Here is a 24,614-nt window from a genome sequence, read left to right on the forward strand (position 1 = left end):
CCAGCTTGGACAACAAAGTGAGTTGCCCATTTCTACAAAAACTTTTTTTTTTAATTTGTATTTTTTATTTTTGTATATATTTTATTGCACTTTAGGTTCTGGGGTACATGTGAAGAATATGCAGGATTGTTGCATAGGTACATACATGGCTATGTGGTTTGCTGCCTCGATCCCCATCACCTATATCTGGCATTTCTCCCCGTGTTATCCCTCCTCCACTCCCTACCCACCGCTATCCCTCCCCTAGTCCCCCAGAACAGACCCCAGTGTGTGATGCTCCCCTCCCTGTGTCCATGTGTTCTCATTGTTCAACACCTACCTATAAGTGAGAACATGTGGTGTTTGATTATCTGTTCTTGTGTCAGTTTGCTGAGAATGATGGTTTCCAGATTCATCCATGTTCCTACAAAGGACACAAACTCATCATTTTTTATGGATCCATAGTATTCCATGGTGTACACATGCCACATTTTCCCTGTCCAGTGTATCATCCATAGGCATTTGGGTTGATTCCAGGACTTTTCTATTGTAAACAGTGCCTCAGTGAACATACATGTGCATGTGTCTTTATAATAGAACGATTTATAATTCTTTGGATATATACCCAGTAATGGGATTGCTGGGTCAAATGGAATTTCTATTTCTAGATCCTTGAGGAATCGCCACATTGTCTTCCACACTGGTTGAACTAATTTGCACTCCCACCAACAGTGTAAAAATGTTCCTATTTCTCCACATCTACTCCAGCATCTGTTGTCTCCAGATTTTTTAATGATTGCCATTCTAACTGGTGTGAGATGGTATCTCAATGTGGTTTTGATTTGCATTTCTCTAATGACCAGTGATGATGAGCATTTTTTCATATGTTTGCTGGCCTCATATATGTCTTCTTTTGAAAAATGTCTGTTCATATCCCTTGCTCACTTTTGAATGGGTTTGTTTTTTTCTCGTAAATCTGTTTTAGTTCTTTGTAGATTCTGGATATTAGCCCTTTGTCAGATGGGTACATTGCAAAAATTTTTTCCCATTTTGTTGGTTGCCAGTTCACTCTAATGATTGTTTCATTTGCTGTGCAGAAGCTCTGGAGTTTAATTAGATCTCACTTGTCTATTTTGGCTTTTGTTGCCATTGCTTTTGGTGTTTGAGTCATGAAGTCCTTGCCTGTGCCTATGTCCTGAATGGTTTTGCCTAGGTTTTCTTCTAGGAATTTTGTGGTGTTAGGTCTTACGTTGAAGTATTTAATCCATCTGGAGTTAATTTTAGTGAATGGTGTCAGGAAGGTGTCCAGTTTCTGCTTTCTGCACATGGCTAGCCAGTTTTCCCAACACCATTTATTAAACAGGGAATCCTTTCCCATTGCTTGTTTTTGTCAGGTTTGTCAAATATCAGATGGTTGTAGATGTGTGGTGTTGCCTCCGAGGCCTCCGTTCTGTTCCATTGGTCTATATCTCTGTTTTGGTACCAGTACCATGCTGTTTTGGTACCAGTACCATGCTGTTTTGATTACTGTAGCCTTGTAGTATAGTTTGAAGTCAGGTAGTGTGATGCCTCCAGCTTTGTTCTTTTTGCTTAGATTTGACTTGGCTATGTGGGCTCTCTTTTGGTTCCATATGAAGTTTAAGGTGGCTTTTTCCAGTTCTGTGAAGAGGGTCATAGGTAGTTTGATGGGGATAGCACTGAATCTATAAGTTACTTTGGGCAGTATGGCCATTTTCACAATATTGATTCTTCCTAACAGTGAGCATGGAATGTTTTTCTATCTGTTTGTGTCCTCTCTTATTTCCTTGAGCAGTGGTTTGTAGTTCTCCTTGAAAAGATCCTTTGTTAGTTGCTTTCCTAGCTATTTTATTCTCTTTGTAGCAATTGTGAATGGCAGTTCATTATTGATTTGGCTCTCTTTAAGTCTTGTATTGGTGTATTGGAATGCTTGTGATTTTTGCACATTGATTTTGTATCCTGAGACTTTGCTGAAGTCACTTATCAGTTTCAGGAGATTTGGGGTCTCCTAAATATACAATCATGTCGTCTGCAAATAGAGACAATTTGACTTCCTCCTTTCCTAATTGAATACCCTTTATTTCTTTTTCTTGCCTGATTACTCTGGCTAGAACTTCCAATACTATATTGAATAGGAGTGGTGAGAGAGGGCATCCTTATCTAGCCCAGATTTCAAAGGAGATGCTTCCAGTTTTTGCCCATTCAGTATGATATTGGTTATGAGTTTGTCATAATAGCTTTTATTATTTTGAGATATGTTTCGTCGATACCTAGTTTATTGAGACTTTTTAGCATAAAGGGCTGTTGAATTTTGTTGAAGGCCTTCTCTACATCTATTGAGATAATCATGTGATTTTTGTCTTTGGTTCAGTTTGTGGTGAATTACATTTATAGACTACAAAAACTTTTTAAAACAGTAAGGCAGCGTGGAGCACCCCTGTAATCCCAACTACTCAGGAAGCTGAGGGGGAAGAATTGCTTTAGCCCAGGAGTTACAATGAGCTATGATCATGCCACTGCACTCCAGCCTGAGCAATAGAGTGAGACCTTGTCTCTCAAAATATATATATCTATCTCATATATTTTAATTTTTATATGCATATATAAATTAAATACATAAAATATTACATAAATATTATATATTTCCAGAGTGCAGTGTCGTGATCTGGGACATGGTATTTATAGGCTTGGCGTGGTGGCTTATGCCTGTAATCCTAGCACTTTGGGAGGCTGAGGTGGGTGGATCATGAGGTCAGGAGATCAAGACCATCCTGGCCATGGTGAAAACCTGTCTCTACTAAAATACAAAAAATTAGCCAGGCCTGGTGGCGTGTGCCTATAGTCCCAGCTACTCAGGAGGCTGAGGCAGGGGAATCACTTGAATCCAGGAGATGGAGGTTGCAGTGAGCCGAGATCATGCCACTGCACTCCAGCCTGGCAAAAGTGCAAGCCTCCATCTCAAAAAAAAAAAAAAAAAAAAGAAAGAAAGAATGTTTATATAATTATATAAAGATTATATATTAATATAATATTTATATATTTACATATAAATAGATGAAACATTATATGTAAATACATAAAATACTATGTTTTATTTAAATATATAAAATATATTTCCTGTATTTTATATATAAAGTATATATACATATATATAAAATTCTGTAATAGAAGGGCACATTCTAATGGTACAGCAATATAAACTGAGATTCTTCTTTATCAAATTCATAGAGGGTGCTAGTGAGGAAAGAGCATAAAGCTTTGGGAGTTAAGGAACCAAGTTTCCAGTTCTTACTCACAGGCTCCGTGACTGTGATCAAGTCTATTAGCCTCCTGGAACCTCCGTTCCCTTATTCGTAATATCATAAAGTTGAACTGGATCATGCCTAAGGTACCTCCAGACTCTGACAACCTGATCCCATTACTAGAACCCAAAATTTAACAAGATCTGCTCCATGGCCTGCCTGTCAAATGCATGTGATATTCTGTGAAAGGGCACAAGCAGGCCATGTACGCAGATCATTCAACACTAAGTGCCATTCAGCAGAACCATCTGCAAAGCTTATTTTCCTCAGCCCTGTAAAGCTGGTAGTTGAAGTCATCAATCAGACTACAAGGGGGAGAATTTATAGAAAGATCAGGTGGCCCAGACTAAATGCATGGAAGAAAGAAAAGAAAGCAATGAAACAGACATAAGCAGAGTCAGAAAACAATTGAGAAACCAGCAGGGGGGAGTCAATCAACATGGTAGTTATGAAGACCATTGTAGAAATATGGAAAATGTTTTCAATAAAATTATGTTAAATGGAAAAAACAGAATACAAAACTGCACAAACCCAACAGCCGTTGGTTGTGTAAAATAGCTTTGCATCTGGAAGAAAAAAACAGCTTTGCATCTGGACAAGGAAGTAAATCACAAAAATAAAAATGAAGAGTTGTGTTAAGATATGGGATTATGAGAGGGTTCTTTTTTCATTAAAATTTTCTTTGTAATTATATTGTTTTTCCAAGAAAAGAAATATGAAAAAAAATTTTTTTTTGAGACGAAGCGTTACTCTGTCACCCAAACTGCAGTGCAGTAGTGCGATCTCAGCTCACTACAACCCCCACCTCCCGGGTTCAAGTGATTCTCCTGCCTCAGCCCGCTAAGTAGCTGGAATTACAGGTGCCTGCCATGCTGCCTGGCTGATTTTTGTATTTTTAGTTGAGACAGAGTTTCACCATGTTGGCCAGGCTGGTCTCGAACTCCTGACCTCAGGCAATCCATGGGCCTCAGCCTCCCAAAGTGCTGGGATTACAGGCGTGTGCCACCATGTCCAGAAATACAACTTAAAAAAAAAAAAAAAAAGCAGTATGTTTTCCCAGAGAGAAAAGGTTTTATGAAGGCTTTACTCAAATTTACCAACCCCTTCAAAGCAGTTCTGACTTCTTCATTAGCTTCCAGTAGGCACAGTAGACACAGTGCCTAGAGCCACAATACTTTACAATCCCATGAAGGGATGGGCAAGGTGGCTCATGCCTGTAATCCCAACACTTTGGGAGGCCAAGGTCAGAGAACTGCTTTAGCCCAGACTGGTCAACAGAGCAAGACCTTGTCTCTAAAAAAAAAAAAAAAAAAAATCACATGAAAATGTTTAGTATATTTAAAAATAAGAATTTTTAAAAACAAATACAATTTAGACTTGATCACACTTATCTTTATATGAAAAGAGTTATAAAATACAATTTTCAATTTTTTTTTAACAGAAGGAAGGCCCCCAAAGACAAAAGGGCCTCAGGCCTTCAGAAGTCATGAAGTGACTCTGTTTCTAGGGAATCAGGCTGATGAAACTCTGAGTCATAAAGGGTGATCTTTATTTGGCAGCTCTAATAGAGAGGACGAAAGCCAGAGAGCAGGAGGGTGAGGGGGGAAGGAACCAAAGGTAAGAACTTGGCAGCATCTGAGATAAGCCCTGAGCAACAGGACTGTGAGTACAGGTGAGACTTCAGTCTATTGGAAGACAAAGAGGAAAGGACCAGGAAGAAAGGAAAGGCTGGATGCGGGGAGTGATGCAGGCAGGGCACAAGGGCAGGGATGCTAACTGAGGCAGAAAGTTCCTAGAGAAGGTAGAAACAGCATTTGCATCTGAGCAGGTGTCTGGTTTACTGGCAGGATCTCAAGGAAGGATTTAATAGTGATTCAACTTCAGGCTTGTGGCAAGAAGGTACAACAGACTTTAAGAAGCATGGAGACCAGGTTCACTTTTCTGCTTAAATCAAACTGATCCTTATCTCTAATGTGTCTATAATACTAGTAAGCAACAGCACCTCCAATGGATGTTATGTTTATTTATGGGAGTAATTGAAAAACTATTTTAAGCTGAGAAATTTGCATCATGCCAGGAAATGCGTAAATTCATTCTCTTGGCTTCCTAGAGTCCACAGAGTGCTCTGACCTCATGAACATGAACCCTGAAATTAGGATCCTGGCTTGTAGTCTGTAGCCCAGCACAGTTTCCTGCAGATTCTCTGCTAGGGAGGTTTCGAGTGCTCTGATGCCTTAGTTGTGTCTGAGCAGGACTGGCTACGTAATTTGTAGGGCCCACAGCAAAATGAAAATGCAAAGCCTCTTTTTAAAAAGGAATAAGAAATTCAAGATGGAGATGGCAGGACATTAAACCAAACACAGGGGCGTTCCAAGCACAAGGCCCTGTCCTGGCCATTGAGCCTCAGGGTGGCTCCTGCATGGGGTGTTATAGCAAACCTCAGGCAGTGAGCCTGCTGGGGGCAAGGCAGGAGAGCTGGGCCTCACTCAGGCTTAAAGCAGCCAAACCAGGAGCCGAGAAGGCAGAGGAGCAGACAGTGTGTTGAAATGACAGCCCTGGGCTCTGGCAGCAGGAGCCTTTAGCCTTGCCTCCCATGCAGCCTGCCCCAGCGGGCTCCTCCACTTCTGGGCTCCCCAAGCTTTTCAGGATGAGCTGGTTTGGTCTTGGGTGATGTCAGAGAAACACAGCAGGAAAAGTATCAAGTGGGTGGGGATCAGTGGAAGATCCCTGAGAAGAACCAGGGAACACGGGGGCTCCAATTACTCTCCTCAGAGCAACACGGCCTCTCTAACTAGCCCCTGCCTGGATGTGCCTCTTCCTGGAGCTGCTTGGGGCTGGCTGCATAGTCAGAAAATACAGAAATGAGGGACAGACCCAGTGTTGGTGGTCTAGACAGGTGGTAGGATCACACACTTTGGAGTCAGACTAGCTGTTTTGATTTTGATTCCAGTGCTGCCACTAATTAGCTGTGACATCTCAGTCACGTTTCTGAACTGCTCTTGGACTCCATTTCCTGCTCTGTAAAATGGTGTAATAAAGATTACTTCAGCAGGTTGTGAGAAGTTTGAGAGTTAATGTAGGCAAAGTGTGTGGTAGCCATTCAATAGCTGTGATCTTGAGTAAGTGATTTAATCTCCATAAACCATAAAACGGGAATAATAGTACCTCCTTCCAGGACGATTCATATAACCTATTGATGGTTATTGAGCACTGTGCCAGGCTCTGGAGACACAGAGTTGTAAGGTTTAGATGAAATAACAAAGATGCTGGCTTTGGCACGGGACCTAGTAGACAATAAACGGCCAATAATAAATAGTCTGGGCCGGGCGCAGTGGCTCACACCTGTAATCCCAGCACTTTGAGAGGCCAAGGCAGATGAATCACCTGAGGTCAGGAGTTTAAGACCAGCCTGCCCAACATGGCAAAACCCCATCTCTACTAAAAATACAAAAATTAGCCAGGGCTGGTGGTGGGTGCCTGTAATCCCAACTACTCAGGAGGCTGAGACAAGAGAATCACTTGTACCCAGGAGGCGGAGGCTGCAGTGAGCAGAGATCACGCCATTGCACTCCAGCCTGGGGACAGAGTGAGACTTCGTCTCAAAAAAAAAGAATAATCATAGTACCAAAAAATGACTGTTTCTTAGCTGTTGGCTTTGACTATGATTTCAAATTTAGAGCCAGCCTCAGCCAGGACAAGGAAGTGCTCAATTGTACAAGACCTTTCCAGAGTCCCCCAGTTCAGAATACACCTCACTCCCCTGTATCCTGTCCATGAATAGCTAAGAGAGAAATAGTCTTTTTTGCATAATTCATGACTATTCTTTACTATTGGGTCTTTATCGTCTACTAGGTCCCATGCCAAGCCCAACACCTCTACTATTTCCTTTAAATCTTACAACTCTGTGTCTCTAGGGCCTGACACAGTGTTCAGTAAATGTCAATAGATTAAATGAACGGTCCTAAATGTAGGTACAATTATCTCCATTTTACAGTTTGTAGAGATTAAATAACTTACTCAAGGTCAGAGAGCTATCGAATGACTGAGCCAGAACTTGAACCTGGCTTAGTCTGCTTTCAAAGCCGTGTTTACTTACCACAGTATACTGTCCTTGATGTAGTGAAGAACTACAACTTAGAAAATAAGACTTAAGATTTAGGAAATAGGCTGGGTGCAGTGGCTCACGCCTGTAATCCCAGTACTTTGGGAGGCAGAGGCAGGTGGATCATGAGATCAAGACCAGCCTGGCCAACATAGTGAAATCCCATCTCTATTAAAAATACAAAAACTAGCCAGGCATAGTGACAGGTGCCTGTAGTCCCAGCTACTTGGGAGGCTGAGGCAAAAAAAATTGCTTGAACCTGGAAGGCAGAGGTTGCGGTGAGCTGAGACCACGCCATTATACTCCAGCCTGGGTGACAGAGCGCGACTACGTCTCAAAAAAAAAAAAAAAGATTTAGGAAATAAATACCCTTGCCTGGAAGAGGAAGCCCATGAGCATGGAGTCACGCTAAATTGAAACAGGCAGCATGGCCTTTTTCAATAATCGGCATTGATAAAAGAAAGAGAAAACACTGGAACTGGTTGTGATGAAATAGAAAAAAACACACAGCACTTTTCTCATTGCATCAAGGAATCAAGGGGAGGAAATGGTAAAGAAAGTAAAAGCTAGGAATTCTAATAATACACATGAGCCCTTTGAGCATGGCTAGTTAAGAGCACAGTCTCCGGAGTCAGGCATATCTGGATTTGAATTCTACCTCTGCCACTTGCTACCTGTGTGACCTTAAGCAAGTTACTTAACCTCTTTAAGTATCAGTTTCCTCATCAGCAAAACAGAACACCTCTCCATAAGGCTGTTGTATGGGTGGATGAGATAATGTATGTAAATCACTTAGTACAAGAATCAGCATGTAGTCATTGATCAAGAAGTATTTGTTCCTTATAGTACTAGTATTTCATTCTCTTTCCACATTCTAAGATCAAATTTTGACCAAATAAGAGAGAAAAATTGATCTCAAGAGACATGACAAGTCAGGATGGCTTTTAAAGCTGTGGAGTTTTAAACCAGACTCTTACTGCTCTATCTACAATTGAGAGTTGTTCCAAACATAATTCTCTTTGGAGGCAACCTCAGTACAGTTTGGTCCACATGGGAGACATGTTTTATGTTACTTCAGAGGCCAAGTTAAATGACACTTTCCCTTTTTGGATCTTTATCCAGATGACTTAATTCTAACCCTCTTTTCTTAATCCCATGCAAAGCTCAAGGCAATCAGATGCACATTATTGTTGAGCCATTTATAACTTTGGAGTTTTTTTTTTCTTTTAACATTGCATTGATTGAGGCTTTGGACACTCCCAAACTGAACTCCACCATCAACACACATGTATACCACACACTAACACACACACACACACACACACACACACACACACACACACCCTACAACTCCTCCCAAGCAACATAGTCACAGAATGCAAATATCGCTGACTACAAGCAGGTGGAATTACTACCTAATTCTACTCCTTAAGCTTAGGCAGATAAACATTTCCCAATGATGCTTTGGACAGGTCAGTGGAGCTCAGACTTGGCACCTGGGCTGATCCCAACTCTACCCTTCCTCTGAGCTACTCTTGAAGCCATGGCAGAAGAACGCCACAGTGGGGTAGCCCCTGCCACAGGAGGAAATCCCAAATGGAAGCTTATTCCAGACTCTCCAGGCTGCAGGAAACAATGAGATTCAAACATCTGATAACTCTTACTCATCAAGAAGGTCTTTTAATAGTGGAATGGGTTCAACACATTCTTCCCCTTAAAACTTTCATCACTGGATTAAATCGACACCCCAAGGTTTTCCAGCTCTTCATCTACTGGTCCTCCTTCTCCAGTCAGCCAACCTTATCTTCCTCAGCTCACTAAAATGAACATTCTGCTTTAGACTGGCTCACCTTCAAAGTGACCCCAATTCCAACAAACACCACCCAGCCCATGTTCTTCATCTGCTCATTTATCCACACATCCACTCAGGAAGAATTTACTGAGCACCTGTTATGTGCTCTGCACTGTTTTTTTTAACACTGAAGGACAATGGTTTCTATTTTCCAGGTCCATAGCCTGGTGGGAGAAACACTACTGGGTGCCAAGGGGTATGCTAGAGGGCTGTACAAAGTCTTCTGTCAAAGGGAAACTTGCTTTCCCCCATGACATGCCCCATATCACACACACATGCATGCTCGCCCACACAACTCTAGCCTATGCTGGTTTCTTCATCTTTTCACACCTCTTTTTTTTTTTTTTAAGCAGAGTCTCACTCTGTTGCCCATGCTGGAGTGCAGTGTTGTGATCTCAGCTCACTGCAACCCTGCCACCCCCACCTACTGGGTTCAAGAGATTCCCCTGCCTCTGCCTCTGAGTAGCTGGGCTTACAGGGGCACACCACCATGCCTAGCTAATTTTTGTATTTTTAGGAGAGATGGCGTTTCTCCATGTTGACCAGGCTGGTCTCGAACTCCTGACTTCAGGTGATCCACCTGTCTCAGCCTCCCAAAGTGCTGGGATTACAGGTGTGAGCCACAGTGCCCAGCATCACATCCTTTTTAGATTTCCTGCAGCAAGTCTGTGTGGTGTGTAAACCCATGGAGAAGCACCTGAGTATACATTGCTTTGTGTTGTTCTCTAATTACCTCCTACAAATGACTTGCCATCCCTCATAATTACAGATAGAAGTTAAATTCTTCACATTGCCTCACACATTTCTGAGTCTGGGTAGCCTCTTGGCCCGCCAATCTTTTCTGCAGGCTGCAGCCAGAGTGATCTTTACAAAACACAGATGCCATCTCCTTTCTTTAAAAACCTTCATGGATTTCTTGCTCTGAGGATAAAGATGAAACTTGTAACACAGCCAGAGGAACTGAGCCTGGCCAATCCTGTCTGCCTCTCGCATGCCCCTGCTGTGCTCTCCCAGCTCTCAGTTCCCTCCATGGGACTTTGCAACCCCTGCCTGGAACCCTCCCCACTCCCCCATTTTGCCTTTTGAATCTTACTCATCCTTCATATTTCAGCTCAAGTAGCCCTCCCTTGGAAACCTTCCTACACCTACCAAGTGAGGTCAAGCTCCTTTGTCTTTGGACTCCATGAAATTGTTTCTTTCCTTCAGAGCATTTATCTCAATTGTAATTAAACCTTAATTAGTGGGATGATTTGATTAATGACTGCCACCCCACTAGGCTGTAAGCTACATGAGAACAGTGGCTGTGTTTAGCTTTGCTCACAGTGCTGCTATCTCTAGCACTTGTCCCAATACTGACACATATTAAGTGTTCAATAGACAACTGCTGGATGACTCAATCAATGAACAAGTGAACATTAAATGCCTAAATGTACCAAGCTCTGTACTCAATCCTGGGAATACAAAGATAATTAAGACTGGATCTCTACTCTCAAGGAGTTCAGAGTCAGGGGGCAAAGACATAAACAAAATTTCAAAGGGTGCCGAGTGGTGGGATTGATTTTCAACGTCTGCCGTGGACACAGAGTTGGAGGAATAATACTGAGTGCTGTGGCACTCAATCTTGACGCTTAACCTTGACACCTGGTTATCATTAGGTCATATTTGCTATCTTCACCCAGAAGGGCCTTTGCCATGCTTAAGAGTTTGCACTTCAGCTCCAGTTTCAATCCGGGCAATAATTCTTCTATAAAACTTTTTTAAGTTTTGTGTTTTAATAGACACATAATAATTGTACATATTTGTGGGGTACAGTAAAAATAGACTACACTTTTGTTTGCTTGTTTGTTTGTTTGTTGAGAGAGGGTCTCACTTTGTCACCCAGCCTAGAGTGCAGTGGTACAAATATGGATCACTACAGCCCCAACCTCCTGGGCTCAAACAATTCCCCTGCCTCAGCCCTGCAAGTAGGTGGGACTACAGGTGAATGCCACCACACTGGGCTAATTTTTTATTTATATTTTTGTAGAGTTAGGGTTTCACCATTTTGCCCAAGCTGGTCTTGAACTCCTGAGCTGAAGCCATCTGCCCAACTCAGCCTCCCAGAATACTGGGCTTACAGGCGTGAGCCACCGTGCCGGGCGGATACACTTTTATATGTCTGCAAAGTAGGGCTACGTGAGCTCCCTTCCTCCCCAGTGACTCCATGGTTCTGCAGGAAGAATCAGTTCCCAGTAGCAGGACTTTAAGTAACAGTTAGGGACCTGGCAGAGGATAAAAGGTCAAGGGACTGGAATCGGATGCCACCTGGTGGCCTGAGTTGAGCTTACTTGCTTTTCAGCACCTGGGAGCAAGGAGAGCTTGCCTTTTTTTTTTTTTTTTTTTTTTTTTTTTTGAGACAGTCTCACTCTGTCATCCAGGCTGAAATGCAGTGGTGTGATCTCAGCTCACTGCAACCTCAGCCTTCCGGGCTCAAACAATCTTCCTACCTCAGCCTCCTGAGGAACTGAGACTACAGGCATGCCACACTTTGCCCGGCTAACTTTTTTTGTTTTTAATTTAGCTGGGGTTTTGCCATGTTTCTCATGCTGGTCTTGAAGTCCCAGGCTCACATGATCTGCCCGCCTCAGCCTCCCAGGGTGCTGGGAGAGTTTACTCTTTGCTCTTCCCGTTTCTCTGCATTTAGTGAAAAGCATTCATCAGTACTCAAAACTGGTAAGTATGCCTAGAGAACTAGGAAAGAGACAGAATTAGTATGTCCATAGGAGGAAAGGATAACCGGGTTCATAGAAAATCCCAGACAAGCTCACCCATAGCAGGCGGTCTCGGGGTGGCCAGGCATGGCTTGGACTTGGAATGAAAGGAAAACTCTCAGGTGTAGGCTGAATTTCTAAACTGGAATAGGTTTGCCCATTGTAAGAGGCGGTGTAACCAGAGGGAGGAATCCCTTCATATTTCATCAGAACTGCCTTCAAAGAGGCTCCACAGATTCTGATGCTCATTTTCCATGGAGACAATCAGTTTGAGCCTTCATGATACTGATATTCCTTCTGTTCTTTACCAGACATAGCTGTCTCTCTTTCTGATTCTCAGCCGTCACTCTGAAACAATCTCAAAGCCTAATTTGCACAAACATGACACTGGCTGAGTATGAGCGATCTTACCTCTACTCTGAACACCCACTTTTTAAATGCAGTAACAGAAAGATTCTTAGAGGAGGCAACCCTGAGTTAAATCTTAAGAGATTACAAAGAGTTAACCCAGGGCCAGGTGCGGTGGCTCATGCCTGTAATCCCAGCACTTTGGGAGGATGAGGTGGGAGGGTCATTTGAGTCCAGGAGTTCAAGACCAGCCTGGGCAACATGGCAAAACCCCACCTCTACAAAAAATACAAACACACATGGTGGCACACACCTATAGTCACAGCTCCTTGGGACGCTGAGGCAGGAGGATTGCCTGAGCCCAGGAGGCAGAGGCTGCAGTGAGCTGAGATTGTACCACTGCACTCCACCCTGGTTGACAGAGCAAGACACTGTCAAGAAAAAAAAAAGTTATCTGGTCAAAGAGACAGGGAAAGGGGAAGTCTATGAAGAGAGAACATCGTGTGCAAAGGCACAGTGGCCAGAAATATCATGGAATGTGCACAGAAATACTCACAGTTGTTAAGATCTTCTTTGGCCTTAGTCCTTCTAATGCATGGAGACTCCAGCCCAAGATACATTGCATTTATTCAAATACAGTTCACATTAAATATAAATGATATTTAACTATGATGGGGTTGAGTTGCAGTGACTTATGGCCATAATGTTACTTTTTGTAGGCATGTACTAATTTTAATTATTCAAGATTTTTTGGTATATGTTTTGAAGTCAATACATTTTTTAGACCTCAGGTCTATATAGCACCTGATGAATAAAACAGCATAGCACTGAGTCGTTCAGAGTTACTGAGGTTAAAATTCAAGGTAGAGAACGAAGAGTTGAGAGCAGAGAAGAAAGTGGGAGCCAGGGTACAGGAAGGCTCATGTGCCATTTAAGTGACTTGGACTTTATTGCAGCACTGCATAATGTTAATTATTAGTATTAACAGTATTCATTTACTTACAAATACTTATTGATCCTGGAACTGTTCTAGACAAAACAGATAGAATCTCTACCCTCAAGGCACTTACATTATCGCTAGTCATTAAAGAATTTTGATCAGGAGAGTGTCTTCATCAGACATGCCTGTAACATAGCTCACACTGGGGACGGTATAGAAGATGGATTGGAGAGGGTCAAGACTGGAAACGGGGAGATGCGTTAGAAGACTGATGCAGAAGTGAGGCTCTAGACCTGGGCAGAAGTGAGCCATAGAAAGCTAAGAGGAAAAGCAAGATGCGAAAAAGAGAGCTTCGGGATGGGCCTCAGGAGATCTGAGTCCCAGTAAGAAATCTGCCATTAATATTTCTCCTCTTTCAGCCTCAGTTCTCCATCTGCAAAATCAAGGCACCTTCCTTATTCATTACTATTTCTTCATAGTACTATTATTATTGCATAGAAAAATCAAGTGTGTATATTGGGAGGATTACTTAGGAATCAACCCTCGGCAAAATGGGAAAACAGACAATGTTGGCGTTTGGTTTTTATGAATACACCCATAAAATATCAAGCAATGGGACACACTGTAACTCAGTCTTACCAGGCTGGGAGAGGGGTCAGGGAGGAGGACTCCCCTCTACTTGGACCTACAGCAAGTGGTCTGTTGATATTTGAAAAAGAATATCAAGGACATTATGTACTGTTCTGTTAGCATCTGTCTTCCTAATAAAAATGGCTCATATTTCAAGTGATAAGGATATACGAAGTACAGTTCTAAGCATTTTATGTGCATCATTTCATTCAATTTTCGTGACAGCCCTGTGAGGCAGGTGTTGTTCTTTTTTATTTTTATTGTTTAATGGACATACCATAATTTTACATATTCATGGAGTACATAGTGATGTTTCAATATGTATCAATGTATAGTGATCAGATCAAGGCAATTAGCGTGTCTATGATCTCAAACATTGTCATTTATTTGTGTCCAGGGTGTTCCATCTTCCCTCTAGCTATTTGAAACTATACAATATATTATGTCAACTACAGTCGTTTCACATATTCTTATTCATAGGTCATAGTTGAGAAAATTAAGATCCAGAGAGGTTAAGTAAATCTATAGAGTTAATAAGAGGCAGAAATGGGGTTCAAATCCAGGCGTCTTACTAACAATTATACTGTACCTTTCACATCAGATAGATTTCTTAGCTAATCTTCCCCTTATGTGCTACAATTGAACAGCTTGAAAAATGATGTGAGTAGTAATGTGGCATTCTGAGGGGTGTGGCCTAGACTGAGCATAGGATTTAGTGTCAAGTAGACTGGGATTATAAGGGCTCAGGGAAGTTACAAGGCTGAGTTCAGAGCTAGAAGACCGAAAATTGTTTCTTAAGATTGTTCTACATTCCAAGTTGTCAACATTAAGTCCCTTAGAGCAAACATACTTGGATAACCCACCCTGGCTACCATTCCAAGCCCTAATCTATTCCTGCTCTGCTTCTTAAGCAGCAAGATATAGGAATAGAAGATGTAATAGAATTCAATGTCTTCCCAATTGTATTTGTGTGTGTGTGTGTGTGTTTTATTTTTATCTATTTTTTTTTTTTTTTGACAGGGACTTACTCTGATAGCCAGGCTGGAGTACAGTGGCGTGATATTGGCTCACTGCAGTCCCTGCCTTCCAGTTTTAAGCAATTCTCCTGCTTCAGCCTTCTAAGTAGCTGGGACTTACAGGCACATGCCACAGCTCTCGGCTAATTTTTGCATTTTTTTAGTAGAGTTGGGGTTTCACCATGTTGGCCAGGCGTGTCTCAAACTCCTGACCTCAAGTGATCTGCCCACCTTGGCCTCCCAAAGTGCTGAGATTATAGGTGTGAGCCACCATGCCCGGCCTTGTGTGTTTTTTTAAATAGTGACTTTTAAACTAAAAATAACGTCTTTCTTTTTGGTTTCTTTCTACTAAGGCTGTTGTTTTTAAATTTACCCTCCTTTAAACTTGTCTTGTTTTCTTTTAGATTCCGCCTCACTTTGCCAGAGTCCAATCGCAGCAATATTGAGGTAGGAATCCGAGCTCTTGGGGTTACCTGCCACTGGAAGAATGAGGATTCTCCTACAACATATAATAGCGAGTTGATTGTTTTCTGTGCCTCTGAGTCCTTGATTTCTCCATAACTGTAGGACCTAACTTTGAAATTCTGTATGTAGCTACTGAACAGTTGAGCCCATTAACCATTCAAGAGAGGAACTCTATGGTTTACTTTTATTTATACAGAAATACTTTTTTAAAAAACTCAGAAAACTGTTGGGACATTGTATAATGCTAGAAAAACAGGCATTCTCAGGGAATGCCTGCTTTCTCAATAAAATAATCCTCTAGAGTTAATTTATAGACAAGAATCCCAAAGGAATATGTAAATTGTTAGGCCATGAATAGGTTTACTTTTTCAACATTTTCTGCCCATCTCCTAAAATTAGGTCAAGGTTGCCTGTATGGATACCTTTTTAGGGGGGTTCCCAGCCTGGTGACTTCCTGATTGGAAGAGGACACCCCAACATTCGACTTGAAATCCCCCTTCCCTCAAGCTTCAGGAAGATCAGCTAAATCAGTACCTCATACATTCATGGATGCCACTATCACAGAGAAGTTAAGTGGATTTTGGTGTCAGAATGCCCTGATAGAATAGTGCCTAGTTCATGGGCAGCACTACATAATGTTCATTATTAGAATTAACAGTATTCATTTGCCTACAAATACTTATTGAGCCTGGAACTGTTCTGGACAAAATGGATAAAATCTCTACCCTCAGGGTACTTTCTAAAGCAGTGGTTCTCAACTAGTGATTCTCACTTAGGAACATTTGGCAATGTCTGAAGACATTTTTGGTTGACACAGCCTGGGATGGCAGGAAAGATGCTAATGACGCTTGGTGGGTAGAGGCCAGGGATGCTTCTAAACATCTCACAGTGCTCTCAACAACAAAGAATTATCCATCCCAAAATGGCAGAGTGCCACTCTTGGGAAACCCTGTTCCAGAGAGTGTGTGATTGTGCTTATGTGTGTGTGACAGGCTGAGAATAGCAGACAACAAACAAATATATAATTGTGTGTACTAAAAAAGAATGCTGTAGAGAAAGGGAAATCAGAATAGGCGGGGCAAGTAGGTAAGGAGCTGGAAATTACAACCTTGGGGTGTTGAAAGGATTAGCTGAGATTATACAAGAAATGCACTTAGCACATTGACTGCATAGTAGGCATTAAATAAACAGTGGCCACTGTTTTCATATTTACAATAACTAGTTATTGTCACTTCTATGTTTTCATATTCACAATAATTGTTTCAGTTATTGCCATTTTTATGTCAAGAGGCAGTGTAGCATAATAGTTTCATACATAAACTCTGAGGCCAAACTACAAAAGTGAATTCCCACCATATTAGTCCATTTTCATGCTGGTGATAAAGACATTCCCTAAACCTGGAATAAAAAGAAATTCAATTAGACTTACAGTTCCACATGGCTGGGGAGGCCTCAGAATCATGGCGGGAGGTGAAAGGTACTTCTTACATGGCAGCGGCAAGAAAAAATGAGGAAAAAGCAAAAGCAGAAACCCCTGATAAACCCATCAGATCTTGTGAGGCTTATTCACTATCATAAGTATAGCACAGGAAAGACCAGCCCCCATGACTCAATTACATCCCTCTGGGTCTCTCCCACAATATGTGGGAATTCTGGGAAATACAATTCAGGTTAAGATTTGGGTGGGGACACAGCCAAACCATACCATTCCTCCCCTGGCCCCTCCAAATCTCATGTCCTCACATTTCAAAACCAATCATGCCTTCCCAACGGTACCCCAAAGTCTTAACTCATTTCAGCATTAACTCAAAAGTCCACAGTCCAAAGTTTCATCTGAGACAAGGCAAGTCCCTTCTGCCTATAAGCCTGTAAAATCAAAAACAAGCTAGTTACTTTCTGTATACAATAGGGGTACAGGTATTGGACAAATACAGCTGTTCCGAATGAGAGAAATTGACCAAAACAAAGGGGTTACAGGGCCCATGCAAGTGTAAAATCCAGTGGGGCAGTCAAATTTTAAAGCTGCAAAATAATCTCCTTTGACTCTAGGTCTCACGTCCAGATCATGCTGATCCAAGAGGTGGGTTCCCATGGTCTTGAGCAGCTCTGCCTCTGTGGCTTTGCAGGGTACAGCCTCCCTCCTGGCTGGTTTCACAGGCTGGCATTGAGTATCTGTAGCTTTTCCAGTCGCCCAGCACAAGCTGTCAGTGGACTGCCATTCTGGGGTCTGGAGGATGGTGGCCCTCTTCTCACAGCTCCACTAGGCAGTGCCCCAGTAGGGACTCTGTGTGGTGGCTCTGACCTGACATTTCCTTCTGCACTGCCCTAGCAGAGGTTCTCCATGAGGGCTCTGCCCCCTGCAGCAAACTTTGGCCTGGGCATCCAGGCATTTCCATACATCTTCTGAAATCTAGGCGGAGGTTCCCAAACTCCAGTTTGTGAGTTCTGTGCACCCACAGGCTCAACAACACATGGAAGCTGCCAAGATTTGGGACTTCCACCCTCTGAAGCCACAGCCTGAGCTCTACATTGGTCCCTTTCAGCCATGTTCAACAGAAACAGTCATAAGAGAGGAATAGATCTGGAGAAAAAAGCCAAAAAGAGAATTTAACCAAGAAGCCAAATGAGATGTACATATGTCTCGGTAGATTAGTGCCTAGTTAATGGGCACTATTCAAGTGGGAGGATCACTTGAAGCCAGGAGTCCAAGACCAACCTGGGCAACACAAAAAGTCCTCATCTCTAATAAAACAAAACAAATTAGCCAGGCTTGGTGGCACACTCCTATAGCCCCAACTATTCAGGAGGCTGAGGTGAGAGGTTTCCTTGGACCTGGGATTTTGAGGCTGCAGTGAGCTATGACCTATCTCAAAAAAAAAAAAAAAAAAAAATTAAGATGTTTGCTTGTTTAATTTTAGGAGAGCATCCTGATCTTTAGGTTGAGAAGATTGGGAGCCAGGAGTAACAATGTTAATAAGCTTGAAAATAAGTCATACCTTTCATGCCAGACTTTGAGGTCTAAAATATGATTGACTAGTGCACTGTTGGTTAGCAACCCCAGAGCATAGCTATTTCACAGATGACAGACTGTCATCCATGGGAATGCATAGCTGACTGCCTCACAAATAGTACTTCCTGAGTCCAGAGAGGAGACAAAATGAGCCCAGGTCTTCCTGGAAGATCCAGCTTAACTGCTTAGTATCAACAGCACAGTGTGCTAACTGTGGCATTTTAGAAAAAATGACAATGGTATATACCAAGCATTTCACATAATGTTAACTTATTTAATCCTGACAACAACCCTATGAGATTAGTAGTATTGTCTTTATTTTATGGTTGAAGAAATTAAGACACAGAGAGGTTGAGTAACTTTCCCAACATCATATAGTTAATGAGTGGTAAAACAAGAGGTAAACCCAGGAAGTCTGACTTTAAAGCCACCCTTAAGCTGCAAAGATGTTCTTATTATTGCTAAGTATACATGATGCTCAAAAAATGTTCATTGATGAATTGATGTTCATTGTAGTCCATTTAATACCTGAATCTTCGCAAGATCAAACACTTTGCTTAGGTTATACGACTATCATAGTTTATTAAAGATAAATTGGGGTCAGGCATGGTGGCTAACACATATAATCCCAGCACTTTGGGAGGCCAAGGTAGGCAGATCAGCAGTCAGGAGTTTGAGACAGCCTGGCCAACATGGTGAAATCTTGTCTCACTAAAAATCCAAAAATTAGCCAGGCATGGTGGTGTGTTCCTGCAGTCTCATCTACTCAGGAGGCTGAAGCATGAGAATTGCTTGAGCCCAGGAGACGGAGGTTGTAGTGAGCTGAGACGGTGCCACTGCACTCCAGCCTGGGTGACACAATGAGCCTCCATCTCAAATAAATAAATAAAATAAAATAAATTTTTTTAAAAAAAGAAAAATTGGGTGTTCCGGGGATGACATTAGCTTTGGGCATGAAGTAATACAAGAGAACTCCTGTGAGATTCCCAGTAAGTAAAAGGAAGATTGCTAATTGGGAAATTAATAGTTGTTCTTGATTGCCTTGGTAGACATCTGAGCTGCCACGTTTGCTGCCACCATGTGGTCCCTCTGAATTTGCTATCACCAAAATCCAGTGCAGGGGGAAGCAGAAGTGTCCATCCTCAAGAGGGAAAAAGTTAGAAAACCCTGTAATATGATTTTCTACAAACCTAGTATATCCCTCTGAGAAGATCCTAGTTATTGCTTTCTATCCTGATAAGTTCTGGGAAAGTGCACATCCAAACCACGCATAGTACTTTAGAAACACCCATGATTGGTCAGGCGTGGTGGCTCTCACCTGCAATCCTAGCACTTTGGAAGGTCAAGATGGGAGGTTCGCTTAAGCCCAGGACTTTGAGACTGGAGCAACATAGTGAGACTCTGCCTCTAAATTTTTTTAATTAAACTTAGCCAGTTGTAGTGGTGCACACCTGTAGTCCCAGCTACTTGAGAGGCTGAGGCAGGAGGATCGCTTGAGCCCAGGAGTTCAAGGCTAGAGAGAGCCTCTACCACACTCCAGCTTGGGTAACAGAGCAAAAAAAAGCCCGATTTGGCAACTGATTCTATTTCCTCTTTTATTTTAGGTCTTGAGGTTTGAAAATATTTTGTCCTCTATTCTTCACTTTGGAGTCCTCCCGCTGGCCAATGGTAAGGGATTACTGGGAAACAACGTGACTAACATCGGCTAACATCTAACATCTGCATCGGCTGCACTGGGGATTGTTTGGGACTTTCCAGCCTGCAGCTTGTACATCTATCATGTTGTAATGAATCCAGGCCAGCGTCAGAATTTGCAAAGTTTGTACCATCAATGACATGGTTGCACAATTAGTTATTCTAGGTCCAAGCCCAGTTAGCAATTCTATTTGCAAACTCAGCAAAATTGGCTAACTCTGGTTGAGTTAAGGAGATTGAAACCACGCTCCTTAGGCAGTAAAGAATCTCCTTCCAGTCAATGGGAAATGAGATCATTCTCCCTACAGGATATTTATGTCGTTCTTATGCAAGGACCCCTAACTGGATAGACACAGTTTTCATGAATGACAATCCTGGCCCTTCTCCTTGCACAGCAGTTGTTCACAAACTGTAGCATCTTTAGTCTGGTGCAGTGAAAATATTTTTTATATTAGACACCAGATGTTCTCAAGACTCACTAATTAGGTATTTTCACAATATACATTGGGCAGTTTAAAAATGGACAGCATTTCTCTGCTGTCCAAATGAACATAATTGTAGGTGCATTTTTATTAATCATGGATTAATGAGCAATTCTTCCAGGAAAATTCTAAGGACATTATCAGAGAGAATGCAAATGTGGAACCAGAGACAATGAAAAGATCAACTATTAAAAAGCTGTCTGGGCTGGGTGCGGTGGCTCACGCCTTTAATCCTAGCACTTTGGGAGGCTGAGGCAGGCAGATCACTTGAGGTCAGGAGTTCGAGACCAGCCTGGCCAACATGGCAAAACCCCATCTCTACTAAAAATACAAAAAAAATTAGCCAGGGATGGTGGTGGGCACCTGTAATTCCAGCTACTCAGGAGGCAGACGTACGAGAATTGCTTGAACCTAGGAGGCAGAGATTGCAGTGAGCCAAGTTCATGCTATTGCACTCCAGCCTGGGCAACAAGAGAAAAACTCTGTTTTAAAAAAAAAAAAAAAAAAAAAAAAAAAAAGCTATCAGTCAGTCTCTTTCTAAAAAGCTTTATAAAACCTCTGTGCTTGTCCCCAATTATTTTACATCTTGTTCTATATTTCAGCAAAATTGCAGCAAGGATTTCCTCTGCCCAATCCACACAAAATTTCATTCGTCAATTCAGATATTGAAGTTTTTGAGGTAAGAATGCAAATCTCACCTCTTAACTGACCCATTTCTTTTCATAGCAGACTAAGCCTCCTCCTGTTTTGCTTGTTTTTGTTGTTGTTGTTTATTTTTGCCCTGCTTTGCTTTTTCCCAGACCAAGGAATTTTATAAACATGTTTAACTCTTAAATAACAATTAACAGAAAGCATTTATAATTGAGTTTAAAAATCAGACCAAGATCAATTTCACTTAGCAGCCAAATCCACAGTTTAAGAAGATGCCCTTTGGCATGCTTTATTTTACTTATTCCATAAGACAACCTGTAAGGCTGGGATTATTAGTCCCATTTTACGGATGAGGAAAGTAGGGCTCAGAGAGAAGCAGCTCAGGCAGCTGGACAGAGCGTGGCTGGGACAGGACTGGCGCTTCCGATTCTCCCAGTCAGATGACTTTTTCCTGAACCAAAGACACACTTCTGAGTTCAGGGATCGAACTGTTTTCTGGTCTGGCTAATCTTATGAATTAACTTCAGAATACCTTTTTTTCTTTCTTATTGGCATTGTTGTTTGTTTAGGGAGGTGGAAATATGTTTCTAAAGAAATTCTCCAATCCTGTACAATCCAAGGATCCCCAATACCCAGGCCCAGGACCTGTCCGGGTCTGTGACCTGTTAGGAATCCAGCTGCACAGCTGGAGGTGGGTGGCTGAGGAGTGAGCGTTGCCGCCTGAGCTCTGCCTCCTGTCAGATCAGCAGCAGCATTAGATTCTCATAGGAGCACAAACCCTATTGTGAACTTCATGTGCGAGGGATGTAGGCTGCAAGCACCTTATGAGAATCTAACTAATGCCTGATGATCTGAGGTGGAACAGTTTCATCCCGAAACTAACCCCCAATCCCAATCCCAGTGGAAAAACTGTCTTTCATGAAACCTGTCACTGGTGCCAAAAAGGCTGGGGGCTGCTGCCCTATGCTACTGTGCATGCCCTCTCACCTCCCTGCTTCTCTCTACTGCTTCTAAATAGCTAAGTCACATCAGGTGACAGTACTCCAAAATGGCCTTTCCTTTGTCTGGGGTGTTAACAAAGCAGGGCAACGGTAGAGGAGGGCCTGACTCTGTAGGACCTGGTAAAGAAACCATCTCTTAGACGGACATGGTGGCTCTACTTGTAATCCCAGCACTTTGGGAGGCTGAGGTGGGTGGATCACTTGGGGTCAGGAACTTGAGACCAGCCTGCCCAACATGGTGAAACCCCATCTCTACTAAAAATAGAAAAATTAGCCAGGTGGTGCACACCTGTGGTTCCAACTGCTCAGGAAGCTGAGGCACAAGAATCACTCAAACCCAAGAGGGGGAGGTCGCAGTGAGCCAAGATTGCACCACCACACTCCAGTCTGGGCGACAGAGTGAGACTTGGTCTCAAAAAATAAAAAATAAAATGATAGAAAAAGAAACCACCTCTTCCTCACCCCTCAGACAAACTCTTACATGCCCAAGGTTTGACATTATCTTCATTGTCACATTCTTTTCAGGGTTTCCTTTTGATTTCCACCGACCTGAAGTATGAAACATCTTCAAAGCAGCATCCAAGTTTCCATGGTTGGGAAGGTCTGAACCTGATAAATGGATGGTGGAGGGGGAAGTGAGCCCCTTGATTGCTGGTTTACGATTCACCCCAGGCAGCAAATGGTCCTTAATCCCACAGCTACTGTAAACCCAGAAGGGAAGACACTACATACTAGAATTGTAAAGCCCTTGTGAATTGCTTAGGCAGAAAGTTTTCTTTCTCAAGCCTTCAGGAACCTAGATTAAGGCAGACTGTGTTAAAGGGCCAAATAGAGGTGTCTGAATGTGAGTGTAAGTATGCTGTGTGTGCCTTTCTTTATGTTTGTTTGTTTGTTTGTCTGGGACAAGAGCCAGGCATGTACTTCTGACCAGGTGGGTAAGAAGCTATAAGCCTGTGTTTGTATTGGTCATTCTCAGTGGAGATCCCTTAGGCCCTCTGTGGGTTTTCCCCTGTCTGCATATTGGATTTCACATTTTATATTCACTGTTACTGTTTTCTGTGTTTAATTAAAATTGTTTTCTATCAATTTCAATCTTGCTTTTTCTAATTTGAGAAATAGCCTGCCCTGAAGTTTTTAAAAATAAAATATGACATAGAAAAGCAAAGAAACCAAGGTTGTACAGATGTCAAGGCTTGATTTTTCAAAGAGAATTCTTTACCTCTGAAATCTTTCCAGAAGGAAACAGGGTAACCACAGGAAACTCTAGAAGTTGCGTCACTTCAAGTTTTAGGATTTTTCACCCTCAACAGATTCAATGAAATGGCAGTGCAGAGTACTCAACTCAAACAATCCATAATTGATAATGTGTCATAGCACGTAATCAATAGGGAGAAATCGGGGCAGAAGAGAAGAAAAGCAGAACCAGAGCAGATAATGTAAGAAATGAATGGCAACCACAAACTATTTTTGCAGCACTTACAGTCTAGTAGGGGAATAGAAGGAGGAGTGTTGTGTATGGAGTGCTTGCCATGTGCCAATTACCCCTCCAGTGCTGATTACCTGTGCTGATTACCACTCCTGTGTCACTTCATTTAGTCGTCTACTCAAGAAAGAATTACGATCCCATTTTAGAGATGACGAAACAGAGACAAGAGGAGTTAATCACACCAAGCCAATAAATGGCACAAATAGAAATTGAATCCAAGTCTTTCTAATCCCAAAGTTGCAGTTGTTTACCTGAGGCAGGACTCGAAACTGAAATCACTTAAAGCTCGCTTATCACTATGAACAAGAGACATGGCTTATACAAGCATGATCAAAGAGGTCTTGATCATCAAAGGAGGCTAGACTGGGAGTTCTGGTGATCCATAAGGGCTGTGATTTGATCATTTTGTAGTACACGTCTGGCCATAATAGATGCACCCACAAGTGTTTGTTGGAATAAATGATAAGCTGTCATACATCATTCTTTGGGATGCTTCTTTCTGACAAAAAAAAAAGGTTATTTGATGTATATCCAGATTCATTCTGAAACATAAATGTTCAGCTATGGTATTTATTCAAACAAGTTTTCTTTCTCAGCTGCCGGCTTATCTGTTTCCTCTCCTTGCTGGGGGTATAAACTCCAAGCTGATGCACTGGAACTGACCCAGACTCAAGGTGTTTTCATAAGCTGCTGAAAAGCATTTCCAAAACAAAACTAAAAACTCCTGGATTTCGCTTAGCTGTAGCTTAGAGGAAATTGACTAATAAAGATCCCAAAGGGAGGGAGGGGAGGGATAACATGGGGAGAAATGCCAGATATAGTATGCACCTAAATTTAAATAAATAAATTAAAAAAAAAAAAAAAAAAAAAAAAAAAAAAAAAAAAAA

The 24,614-nt window shown here is 42.1% G+C and overlaps 1 protein-coding gene across 2 annotated transcripts in view; it reads left to right on the forward strand.

The window, feature by feature from the left end:
- BPIFC (BPI fold containing family C) overlaps positions 1-23,476 on the forward strand; it is a 46,168-nt gene extending 22,692 nt beyond the window's left edge. Inside the window, exons 11-14 of one of the 2 annotated variants that reach the window (XM_032266913.1) lie at positions 15,342-15,384; positions 20,017-20,080; positions 21,192-21,268; positions 22,767-23,181. In XM_032266913.1, coding sequence (XP_032122804.1) covers positions 15,342-15,384; positions 20,017-20,080; positions 21,192-21,268; positions 22,767-22,880 — 298 coding nt within the window. In that variant the 3' untranslated portion in view covers positions 22,881-23,181. Of the gene's footprint in view, positions 1-15,341; positions 15,385-20,016; positions 20,081-21,191; positions 21,269-22,766 lie in introns of both variants that reach the window. The other variant, XM_032266912.1, reaches the window with a different exon arrangement.
- Positions 23,477-24,614: the final 1,138 nt, after the last annotated feature.

This window comes from Sapajus apella, unplaced genomic scaffold (assembly GCF_009761245.1).
Source record: "Sapajus apella isolate SASKATOON/1434 unplaced genomic scaffold, GSC_monkey_1.0 scaffold162, whole genome shotgun sequence".
In the NCBI taxonomy this organism is placed as follows: Eukaryota; Metazoa; Chordata; class Mammalia; order Primates; family Cebidae; genus Sapajus; species Sapajus apella.